This window comes from Pongo pygmaeus, chromosome 12 (assembly GCF_028885625.2).
Source record: "Pongo pygmaeus isolate AG05252 chromosome 12, NHGRI_mPonPyg2-v2.0_pri, whole genome shotgun sequence".
Lineage (NCBI taxonomy): Eukaryota > Metazoa > Chordata > Mammalia > Primates > Hominidae > Pongo > Pongo pygmaeus.
The window spans coordinates 124493018-124505597 of NC_072385.2; the positions used below are offsets into that span (position 1 = coordinate 124493018).

A 12580-nucleotide genomic window follows, 5' to 3' on the forward strand; every position below is an offset into this window, starting at 1 on the left:
CACACTGGGCAGAGAGTCTGCGGCATCGGGCCAGTCGCGCCTCCTCGTCCGCCCTGGGCAGGTCGCTGGGCCCCAGGCCGCTTTTTACAGCTCCTTTAATAAAATGGACAGCAGGGAGCCTAACCAGACGTGGGCACCAAGACAAAGAAGGCGGCCAGACGCGCCTGAAGGCCTGCTCGCTAGCACCCGCCTCCCCATTCCGCGGTCACCCCGGGACAGAGGCCAGGCCGGACTGGGTGGAGTTGGGACTTCTACGTCTGCGTCCAGGAAGGCGCCGGGCGAGCCCCAGCTGGACGTGACGGGCGGGGCCGAACACGGCAGCCGACCAGAGGCCTGCGGCGCACCGGCGTGGGGCGGGGCCAGCGGAGCCTCCCGGGCTGCCGCGCGGCAGCCGGCTTCCGGCTGTGGGTGGTGCGGGGGACGGCGGCGGCCGGAAGCTGGCTGAGCCGGCCTTTGGTAACGCCACCTGCACTTCCGGGGGCGTCGAGCCTGGCGGTAGAATCTTCCCAGTAGGCGGCGCGGGAGGGAAAAGAGGTTTGAGGGGCTAGGCCGGGCGGATCCCGTCCTCCCCCGATGTGAGCAGTTTTCCGAACCCCCGTCAGGCGAAGGCTGCCCAGAGAGGTGGAGCCGGTAGCCGGGCCGGGAACATGAGGCAGTCTCTCCTATTCCTGACCAGCGTGGTTCCTTTCGTGCTGGCGGCGCGACCTCCGGAAGACCCGGGCTTCTGCCCCCACCAGAGACTCGGTAAAGACCCAGGGGAGTTGGTTTAGGCCGGCGCCTGGAGCGCTCGTTTGAGGGAAGAGCAGGGCAGCTGGGTCTATCAGGTGTTTGGGGGCGGGGTATTGGCGATGGTGGCGCGTCCCTAAGTTTTCAGTGTAGAAGGGGGTGTGGCTCTCGGAGTTTGGGGAAAGAATAAAGGAGATGGGCCTGTCTCTGAGTGGGAAAGGGCTACTGGACGGGCTCCATGTAGTGACTGAGCGCCTGAGAGGGGTTTGCTCCCTAGCTTTGTGTTTGGGGAGGGTGTTGGGAAAGCGGTAAGGAGTAGGGCGGCTGGATCTTGTTTGGAGAGGGAGATGTGGTCAGGGTTCTTGCCTTAGTAAGGAACATATCTGGTGTTGTGTGTTCCTACCAGAGCCAGAAAGGAAGGGCCCAAAGCTCCAGAATTCTTCCTGGTCCTCGAAGGAGGGAACTAGAATTTCTGCTGTAGGAGGTACTTATGCAGTAATCTCGTTGGGAGGCGGAGACTGGAGTTGGAGTCTTTAAGAGTTGTGTTTTTGCGAACATCCTAAGCACGTTCTTGGTTATTTCAATTGTAGCTTATTGGAGGTGCTTGGGAGATGGGGGGAGGCGGAAACCTGCTAAGCCAACTCGTGATGCTGCCACTATGAATGCTTTCCTTGCACTTTTAAACAAAGAAATTATCAGGAGTGAAGAGTTTGATGAGTTTAGAGGCTAGAAAGTAGAGGGTTCCTATTTCATTAGATTTTCCAGAGAGATTGGATTTTAAGGATGGACATGCATTAAGGGATCTGAACTTTGGTGGAACTAAGTTTGCGTGAACTTTTAGTGTATTTTAAAATCCTTTTATCTTTCAAAAATTGACATATAAGACACTTTGATTAATTAGTAATAAAGTGTGAAATAATGTTTTCCCAGTGTGTGAAATTGTAGGCTTGCATGGTTGTACTGGTTCCCAAATTTCACCATGATACCATGTGTAGTATTTTTTTTCTTTATATTTAGTGGACAGAAATTGTAATGGATTGATATGGATATTAAAGGTGTTGAGAATGTTAGCACTTGAACAGCGTGTCTTACGATTCTCTCCGATTGAAATGGATTACAAGTGACTAATGAAAGGCAAGGGATCTAGTTAGGAAGTGCTGAGAAGTGGTAAGTCAGTACAAATTGAAGGACATTTTGAAGTAGGATTGTGGTTAGGATGGAGGGATAGGGTAAGGGTCTTCATTTTAAAGATAAATGTTAGTAAAAAGAATAAATATGTATTTTGAGATATTAAAATTATATTTGCACCACCCTGACACAACTGTTTCACTTATGTTATTAATCTGTTGTTCGTAGGTGGAAAAATAAGCATGAGTCCCAAGGAAGTATACAGTTTAAAGAAAAACATTACTTTCTAGATCAATTCATAACATTTGCAGATCGTAAGGTTTTTTAGACCATTTTTTTTTTCCAAGACACAGTCTTGCTCTGTTGCCCAGGCTGGAGTGCAGTGGCGCGATCTCATCTCACTGCAACTTCCGCCTCCTGGGGTTCAAGCAGTTCTCCTGCCTCAGCCTCCCGAGTACCTGGGATTACAGGCATGTGCCACCACGCCCAGCTAATTTTTGTATTCTTAGTAGAGACGGGGTTTCACCATGTTGGCCAGGCTGGTCTCGAACTCTTGACCTCGTGATCCGCCCACCTGGGCCTCCCTAAGTGCTGGGATTACAGGCGTGAGCCACTGCTCCTGGCCCATATGTTTGTTTTTTATTTGCAAAATGCAGACCGTCTGTGCCAGAAGAATGCAGAGACTTTTCTTTTTTCTTTTCTTTTCTTTTCTTTTTTTTTTTTTTTTTGAGGCAGTGTTTTGCTCTTGTTGCCCAGGCTGGAGTGCAATGGCATCATCTCAGCTCACCACAACCTCCGCCTCCCGGGTTCAAGCAATTCTTCTGCCTCAGCCTCCCAAGTAGCTGGGATTACAGGCATGTGCCACCACATCCGGCTATTTTTTTGTATTTTTAGTAGAGATGGGGTTTCTCCATGTTATTCAGTCTGGTCTTGAACTCCTGACCTCAGGTTATCTGCCCACCTCGGCCTCCCAAAGTGCTGGGATTAAAGGCTTGAGCCACCACGCCCGGCCTCTTTTTTTTTTTTTAAACGAAGTATTTGAAGGACACACAAGTATTATACGTGGCATTGGAAATACAAAGATCAGACGATATCCATCTTCAAATGGTTATGGCATAGGGAAATAGACATCCCTTTAGGACACTTCTAAAACAGCATAGAGGAGAGTGCTAGAGTACGTTATAGCAAGTGTTATCACCAAATGAATCTTAAAGATCAAGTCTAGTTTTCAAATAAAGGAGGAGGAAAATGAGTCTCAGGAAGATGCTGTCAGTTGTCAATGATGAACATAGGCCTTGTGGGTATTTTTCTTTTGAAGAATGACTTTTTTCTTTTTCAGTTTGCTTGACAGCTTACAATATAATTTGTTGCTTAACTTAACCTTACCATTAGATTGAGTTGGTCAAGACTAGCAAATAGTTTCATAGTTGAAAAGCATGCTTTATTATTTATTTTTTATGTTTATTGTCCTACAAATATTACTATATTGCAGTACTAAATATCGATTAGGCATATGACAACATTTTTCTGAAAGGCAAAAAATACCTAATAAAATGAAGCCTGGTTTTTAGAGTCCTCTATGGGTCACCAAAAATGATTTCAATTGAACTGTTATGAATTGCATAATTTAGGAAAGTTAAGAGTCATATGAGCTTAGTCATGATGATATCTTGTTGAAGTTGCAGCTGGGGTGTATAAGTCTCACTTTGATTTCAAAATTGTTTTCCCCTTGTGTTACTTTTAATAAAAGAGGATGTAGTGGGTGGGAGGAAGAAGTATAGGTCACAGATGAGGAATGAGAAAGTTTGTATCTGAAACATGTATTTTCAAATTTACCTTGAGGTTATTGGCATGGGGATTCTCCATATTGCAGTGCTGATTTCATTATTGACAGCACCATTTTACTCAGTATTTTGACATCTGGCTTTCTCTTTTGATGTTAATTTTGCTTACTGGCTGCATTCCTTTGAAACCTAAATGCTTAACTGCCCTAACTGCTCCAAGGCAGATTTAATGTAACTCTGCTTTATATTAGTCTAAGAGATAAACCATATTTCACGAGTAGAATGGAGAGGAGTTAAGCAGATAATTGTGATGGGGAAACTGGAGAGATCCTTTTGACTTTCACAGGTTTTCCTAGAACATTAAATATAGGTTTCCTCCAAGGCCAATTGTGGTTGATTTTTGGATCCTTCACCATTTTCTATTGTGAGATGATAAGTGTATACAGCTGGAAGTGTAATGTGAAGAAAGTCTGAAAAAGATTGATAGGAAAGGAGGACAGGAATGGGCTTCATTGAGGTAACGGAAGTGAAATGAAGCGCTTTTCATATATGGGTTGACAGCATCCCTAATCTGAAATGCTCCAAAATTTGAAGCTTTTTGAATGCTGGCATGACAGCACATATTACCCCGAACACACGATTTTTTCACTGTTAATGGTATATTTTTTACTGTGTAGTACTTATGTGTGAATAGGTATAAGAAAATGATTACTTATTGTAGCATGTAAAATCAGTCAGGAATGATGGTGATGCCAAACAACCACAGATTATTTATGTGGGTGGCCGAGACAGTGACACCTTTGCTTTCGAATGCTTCATTGTACACAAACTTCTTTTCATGCAAAAAAAGTTACTTAAAAATATTGTTTAGGCCAGACGCGGTGGCTCGCGCCTGTAATCCCAGCACTTTGGGAGGCCGAGCTGGGTGGATCACGAGGTCAGGAGATCGAGACTATCCTGGCTAACACGGTGAAACCCCGTCTCTACTAAAAATACAAAAAATTAGCCAGGTGTGGTGGCGGGTGCCTGTAGTCGCAGCTACTCGGGAGGCTGAGGCAGGAGAATGGTGTGAACCTGGGAGGCGGAGCTTGCAGTGAGCCGAGATCGCGCCACTGCACTCCAGCCTGGGTGACAGAGCGAGACTCCATCTCAAAAAAAGTAAGTGAATAAATGAAACATAAATGAATTTTATATTTAGACTTGGGTCCCATCCCCAAGCTACCTCATTATGTATATGCAAATATTTCACAATTTAAAAAATTCTGATGAATGAAACACTTCTGGTCTCAAGCATTTTGGATAAGGGATGCTCAATCTGTATCTCTTTATTTACTCCTAAAATCAGCCAAGGAAATGGGCATCTCTCCGTTCCCCCCACTTCCTTTTTTTTTTTTTTTTTTTGTTGTTGTTGTTACATGAGTTGTACTGGTTTCACTTCATTTGACAGTGTTCTGCTAATGACTAGACATGTATCTCTGACCTGGACTTGTTCTCTGGAGCTCATATTCAGCTGCCCATTTGGCACTTCAAATATAACATGTCCAAAATTAGTTACCCTTTTTTTTTTTTTTTTGAGACAGAGTCTCACTGTCACCCAGGCTGGAGCGCAGTGGCGCAATCTTGGCTTACTGCAACCTCTGCTTCCCGGGTTCAAGTGATTCTTGTGCCTCAGCCTCATGAATAGCTGGGATTACAGGTGTCCCCCACCATGCCTGGCTAATTTTTTTTTTTTTTTTTTTTGTATTTTTAGTAGAGATGGGGTTTCATCATGTTGGACAGGCCTGTGTCGAACTCCTGACCTCTGGTGATCCACCTGCCTCAGCCTCACAAAGTGCTGGGATTACAGACGTGAACCACTGCCCCAGCCAGTTACCTATTCTTTTGATTACAAGAATGAGTAGCTGGACACAGTGGCTTACACCTATAGTCCCAGCACTTTGGGAGGCTGAGGCTGGCGGATGACTTGAGGCCAGGAGTTCAAGACCAGCTTGACCAACATGGTGAAACCCGTCTCTACTAAAAATACAAAAATTAGCCAGGTGTGGTGGCGTGTGCCTGTAATCCCAGCTACTGGGGAGGCTGAGGCAGGAGAATTGCTTGAACCCGGGAGGCGGAGGTTGCAGTGTGCGGAGGTTGAGCCACTGCACTCCAGCCTGGGCGGCAGAGTGAGACTCCATCTCAAAAAAAAAAAAAAAAAAAGAATGAGTATCGGATACAGGTTTAGCCTAGGACTAGGCAGGGCTGCTGGTAATTGTGGAAGTAGTCTCATTGCCTAACCTGAAACTTGCATCCTGGTTACTGGTCTTGCTGGAGAGTCTTGGCTCAGGTTACGTCCCAGGTCTGTTGAGGAGCCCTTGATAGGGAATTAGTTGAAGCAGCTCATACTCCATCCTCCTTTACTGGTATAAATCCATAAAATTGTTTAGTTCCCAGGCTCTGGGGTCCCTGGCCTAGCAGAGAGCCCTGCTCCCTTTTTCTCATTCCTTAGTCCCAACAACCCGCACCTGACACTTACTACGCATGGCCTGCTTCCCTGTCCTGTGTGTTTTGGGGAGAGCTGAAGAGGAAGGCTCCTGTATCTTCAGCACAAACACAGTAAACACTTCACAGCAGTACTGGCTTTATGTTTTCCATTTCTGGTATCAGAAGTAGGAGCATGACACTGATAGTGTCATTTTGGGGAAACTTTTTGTACTTCATGCAGCAGAGTGAGCTGAGTGCCTTGGGATTCTGCAGTACACTCGCAAGTAGTATTTTAGGAAAATGCAATTTGCTGCAAAAATAAAAGAAATTAATGTAAAAAATCCACAAGCTGGGCGCGGTGGCTCACGACTGTCATCTCAGCATTTTGGAAAGCTGAGGGGGAAGGATCACTTGAGCCCAGGAGTTTGAGACCAGCCTGGGCAACATGGCAAGACCTTGTCTCTACAAAAAAATTGATACAAAAATTAGCCAGGCGCAGTGGCATGTGCCTGTGGTCCCAGCCACCCAGAGGATTGCTCATGCCCAGGAGGTTGAGGCTGCAGTGAGTGGTGATTGTGCCCTGCACTCTAGCCTGAGCAACAGAGCGAGACCCTGTCTCAAAAACAAAACAAAACGAAAACCCACACGTTTCCAGAACCTTCTCATACAACACTTTATTTACATTGTTCTTAAATACATGTGAGACAGTTATATACATACCACTATACTTATGTGTATATATATTGATATACACACAAAATTATATACATAATTTTTGTTTGTTTTTGAGACGGAGTCTCACTCTGTCGCCTAGGCTGGAGTGCAGTGGCGTGATCTCAGCTCACTCGCTGCAACCTCTGCCGCCCGGGTTCAAGCAATTCTCCTGCCTCAGCCTCCTGAGTAGCTGGGATTACAGGTGCCTGCCACCGCGCCTGGCTAATTTTTGTATTTTTAGTAGAGACTGGGTTTTACCATGTTGGCCAGGCTGGTCTTGAACTCCCACCCTTGTGATCCACCCGCTTCGGCCTCCCAAAGTGCTGGGATTACAGGTGTGAGCCACTGTGCCCTGCCATATACATAATTTTTTAAAGTTTCATGATTAGTTTTAGCTTAAAAATGTCAGCTCTGGGCTTAATGAAGAAAATATGGGTATACTTTATGTCAATGCGTTAAAGTGAGTGGCCATAAAAGCTTATCCCAGAGACAAAACAATTCAGATATAAGAGAAGTGGGGGAGTGGAAGGTTTATCAAATCTTCTGTAGGCAACTCCACAGCTACAACCAGAAGGCCAGTTTGTTACAGGCCCGAAAGCCCAGTTTTCTTTTTATTCTTCTTTGAAACCTTTAGAAGGAACAAAGTATTGGCTACTTTTTACCACTGATGTCAGTGTTAAGAATCTTGTGATAACTGCTGAAAATCACTATGTAGCTCATCAGTAACACAACTAGACATGATGACTTAATGCAAAGGAAGTCCTATGTAAATGAGCAATGAAATTGCAACTATATATAAGGAACAAAATAGAATATGAAACTCCAGAATCTTTTGTTTTCATTTCTGTTTCTCCCAAGGCTCTGTCATTCAAAACTCCAGAATCTTTCAGCATCCAGTTGTCTCCTGATATCAGCCCCTCTCTTGTTTTCTTTCTTTTTTTTTTTAATCACAGTGAGCCACAACCTAGGAGTCTTTTAGTGGTTTCTACTTGGTTTGCTCTGCAGCCTACCAGCAGATTTCCTACATTCCAGTCTTGTTCACCTCTAGCCCATTCTCCACACTGCAGTCAATGAAATTTCTTTCTTTTTGGGATGGAGTCTCACTCTGTCACCCAGGTTGGAGTGCAGTGGCGTGATCTCGGCTCACTGCCACCTTTGCCTCCTGGGTTCAAGCGATTCTCATGCCTCAGCCTCCCAAGTAGCTGAGATTATAGGTACCTGCTACCACGCCCAGCTAATTTTGTATTTTTAGCAGAGACAGGGTTTTGCCACGTTGGCCAGGCTGGTCTCTAACTCCTGACCTCAAGTGATCGCCTGCCTTGGCTTTCTCTCTCTTTTTTTTTGGATTTTGAGACAGGATCTGGCCTCGTTGCCTAGGCTGGAGTGCAGTGGCACGATATCAGCTCACTGCAACCTCTGCCTCCTGAGCTCAAGCCATCCTCCCGCCTCAGCCTCCTGAGCAGCTGGGACTGCAGGTGTACACCACCACACCTGGCTAATTTTTGTATTTTATTTTATTTATTTTTTTGGTAGAGACGCGGTTTTGCTGTGTTGCCCAGGCTTGTCTTGAACTCCTAGGGCTCAAGCGATCTGCCCATCTTGGCCTCCCAAGGTGCTGGGATGACAGGCATGAGTCACCACAGCTGGCCCATAATGAAATTTCTAACTTACAGCTATTGCCATTATCCAAAGCCCAGAATCCCTGATTTCCTTCCATAGCCCTTCGTGACCTGACCTGTGCCTGACTCTCCAGCCTCACACCTCATATTCTCTCTGTACTGCTCTGCACTGCAGCCTCATTGAGTTGCTTTCACGTCTTTAAGTGTTGTGTTCTATTTTTTGTGGACTTCAGCATATGTTATGCCCTTGACCTAAGGCCTCTCCTTTCTTTTCCTTCTCTGGGGTGCTGCCTCATCCTTTTGGTCTTCAAAACCGTTTCCCTGGGAAAACATCTTTGACTCAGCAGGCAGGGATCATGCCCCTGCTGTGTCTGTGCATAACTTTCTGTGGCTCCTTCTGTCTTGGTCTGTGATGTACTTTATAATAATTTTGGTCTTTCCTCCAGTGTCACAATACTGGAAGTCTGTTTCTTTTTCTCTGTGTTGTATCCTTAGTGCCTGAAAGGTAGGAGATTCTCAATAAATATTTGTTGAATAATCAAGTAAATGGAGTCTGGTGGAAAAGAGAAAAAATAAGTGTAGAATATATGTCAAGAAAGGAGGGGTAGGGGGATGAAAAAGACAACAAAAGCACATAACAAAAAGCAAAAACAACAAAAAATAAAAAGCAGATGACAAAAAAGATAAAAAAGATAACAAAATGATGATTGCTGTGGCAACTTGTAGAAGGTAAGGAAGGTGCTCTCATTCTAGAGAGAAGTAGGCAGCCATTGTAGTTTTTTAAAGAGAGAATACGGGCTGGGCTCTGTGGCTCACGCCTGTAATCCCAGCACTGTGGGTGGATCACGAGGTCAAGAGATCAAGACCATCCTGGCCAACACGGTGAAACTCCGTCTCTACTAAAAATACAAAAATTAGCTGGATAGGTGGCTTGCACCTGTAGTCCCAGCTACTTGGGAGGCTGAGACAGGAGAATCGCTTGAACCCAGGAGGCAGAGGTTGCAGTGAGCTGAGATCATGCCACTGCATTCCAGCCTGGCGACAGAGTGAGACTCCATTTCAAAAAAAAAAAAGAAAAGAATATGGCCAGACACTGAGTTGAGATAGACAGTGCGGCAGTGTCTGCTCTTAACTGTAATAAACTCTACTGTAAGAAGCAGGTGGTTTATACTTAAGTTTATTGAGAGAATTGGATATGGATAAGAGATAAACTCTTGGGAAATGGGGAGAAATATAAATTCTGTTGGAAAGGCTGTAAAAAATTGAGATTACTAATGGTTAGAATTTTGGAAGTGAAGTGCAGTGAAATATTGAGTACCCGAGAGGTTACTTGTTAGTGAAAACACAATAGCAGTAGTACATAGCTACAGTTTGGCTCCAAAGGAAGAACTGCTTTTACTATAGTTTGTAATGGCTTCAGAATCTTCAATTTGAGATATCCAGTTATTAAAAGATAATCAATTGCAGTTGAAATGCATTAGTCAAGTATTTTAAGGTGCTTTAGCAAGCTATATTTAAAAAGTGCTTATTATAGAAAATATACCCAAAATAACCAATGATGTTACTGTCTTGTGCTTATTTTTTCTAGACCTATTTTTATACATAGTTAAGATTATACAATATGAATATTTCTGAAATCTGTATTTAACATTATAACATGTATTTTTCCATGTTCTTTCTTTCTTTTTCTTTTCTTTCTTTTTTTTTTTTTTTTTTTTTGAGACTGGGTCTCATCCTGTCACCCAGGCTGGAGTGCAGTGGTGCTATCTTGGCTTACTGCAGCCTTGACCTCCTGGGCTCAAGTGATCCTCCTGCCTGAACCTTCTGAGTAGCTGAGACTACAAGCACATGCCACCATGCCTGGCTAATTTTATTTTTACTTTTTGGAGAGATGAGGGTCTCACTATTTTGCCCAGGCTGGTTTCGAACTCCTTGGGTCAAGCAATTCTCTCACCTTGGCCTCCCAAAGTGCTGGGATTACAGGCGCGAGCCACCACCCCCAGCCCCATGTTCTTAAAAACCTTTTGTAAACGACATTTAAAATAGTTGCAGATTTTTTCCCGTCTTTGGAAGTGTTACAACAACCAACCGTTACACAGTTACTAATTTACCTTCATTCTGGTTTTTGTCCTTGAAAATAAGGCAAGGCTGAATAATGAACATCTTTGTGGCTAAAGTTTTTTTCTTTACTTTGAGTTGTTTCCTTCCTTTAGCTTAGTTCAGTGGTTTTTTCTTTTTCTTTCTTTTTTGAGATGGAGTCTCGCCTTGTTGCCCAGGCTGGAGAGTAGTGGTGTGATCTCGGCTCACTGCAACCTCCACCTCCCAGGTTCAAGCAGTTCTCTTGCCTCAGCCTACCGAGTAGCTGGGATTATAGGCGTCTGCTGCCATGCCCAGCTAATTTTTTGTATTTTTAGTAGAGACAGGGTTTTGCCATGTTGGCCAGGCTGGTCTTGAACTCCTGACCTCAGGTGATCCATCCGCCTCCGCCTCTCAAAGTGCTGGGATTACAAGTATGAGCCACCATGCCTAGCCAGTTCAGTGATTTTCATATTTGAGTGTGTCAGCATTGCCTGGAAGCCTTGTTAAACACAGACTATTGGATCCCACTGAGCAGATTTCTGTTTGAGTAGGTCTGAGGGGAGACCTGAGCATTTGCATTTTTAACAAATTCCCAGTTGATGATGATGCTGCTGGTTTGGGAACTACACTTTGAGGACTACTGGGCTATATTATTGACAATGAAACTATAATGTTGAGGTTAAGTTCCTAAGTCAGTAGGAGTGATTATGATCTTGAATGAAACTGAGTTCATGTACCAACCTGTATCAAGGAAATTGAAGAACTAAAGGACCATATTGCATTTCAGCACTGAGAATTCGTGCAGTTTGTGAACATGTGAGTGCTGATATGTGCAAGGTTTTTGCTGAGTATTGTGAGGCAAGGATGTTGTAATGAATAAAACATAGCCCTTTTTGGCTTTTTTTTTTTTTTCTGAGATGGAGTCTTGCTCTGTCGCCAGGCTGGAGTGCAGTGGCGTGATCTCAGCTCACTGCAATTTCCGCCTCCCAGGTTCAAGCGATTCCTCTGCCTCAGCCTCATGAGTAGCTGGGACTACAGGCGCCTGCCACCACGCCTGGCTAATTTTTTGTATTTTGGTAGAGACCAGGTTTCACCATGTTTTCCAGGATGGTCTCCATCTCCTGACCTTGTGATCCCCCTGACTTGGCCTCCCAAAGTGCTGGGATTACAGGCGTGAGCCACCGCGCCCAGCCCTGCCTTTTTTTACCCCCCGGAGATGGAGTCTTGCTCTGTCGCCCAGGCTAGAGTGCAGTGGCGCAATCTCAGCTCCCTGCAACCTCTGCCTTCCGGGTTCAAGCGATTCTCTTGCCTCAGACTAGCTGGGATTACAGGCGTGCACCACCACGCCCGGCTAATTTTGTATTTTTAGTAGAGACAGTGTTTCACCATGTTAGTCCGGCTGGTCTGGAACTCCTGGCCTCAGGTGATCCTTGGCCTTCTGAAGTGCTGGGATTACAGGTGTGAGCCACCACGCATGGCCTCATTTGGGAAACTTTTGATATCAGAATCTTAGGTTTTTCATTAGAGATTGTCAAATTTCCAAATTCCTCTGGAAGGTAAAGGCCTAATTGCTAGCATTCTGGAAGCCAGTTAGGATAGGAGGGTAGGAGGGTAGGGTATTGGGTAGAGGATAAAGAAGGGGTTTGGGAAAGGCAGGAGGTGTCTCTTGGCAGTTGTATGGTTAAATTGAGTTTTTGTTTTATTTAGTGATATGTGTTTTTTGGGTACATGTGATATTTTGATACCTGTATGCAATGTGTAATGATCAAATCAGGGTGATTGGGATACCCATCATTTGAAACATCTTTTCTGTGTTAGGAATATTACAAGTCTTCTAGCTATTTTGAAGTATACAATAAATTGTTAACTATAATTTCTGTACTGTACTGTCAAATATTAGAACTTACTAATCAAACTGTATTTTTGTAACCCTAACCACTTTCTCTTCATCTCCACCACTCCCACTTCCCTTCTCAGCCTCTGGTAACCACCATTCTGCTGTCTACCTCCATGAGATCCACTTTTTTAGCTTCCACACATGAGTAAGAGTCTTTCTTTTAAAACTGG

General features: G+C 44.5%; 1 protein-coding gene across 1 annotated transcript in view; it reads left to right on the forward strand.

Moving 5' to 3' along the window:
- Nucleotides 1-323: 323 nt before the first annotated feature.
- The window catches only part of ADAM17 (ADAM metallopeptidase domain 17), a 66263-nt gene continuing 54006 nt past the window's right edge, over nt 324-12580 (forward strand). The window contains exon 1 of the mRNA XM_054474440.2: nt 324-744. Coding sequence (XP_054330415.1) covers nt 648-744 — 97 coding nt within the window. The 5' untranslated portion in view covers nt 324-647. The remainder of the gene's footprint in view (nt 745-12580) is intronic.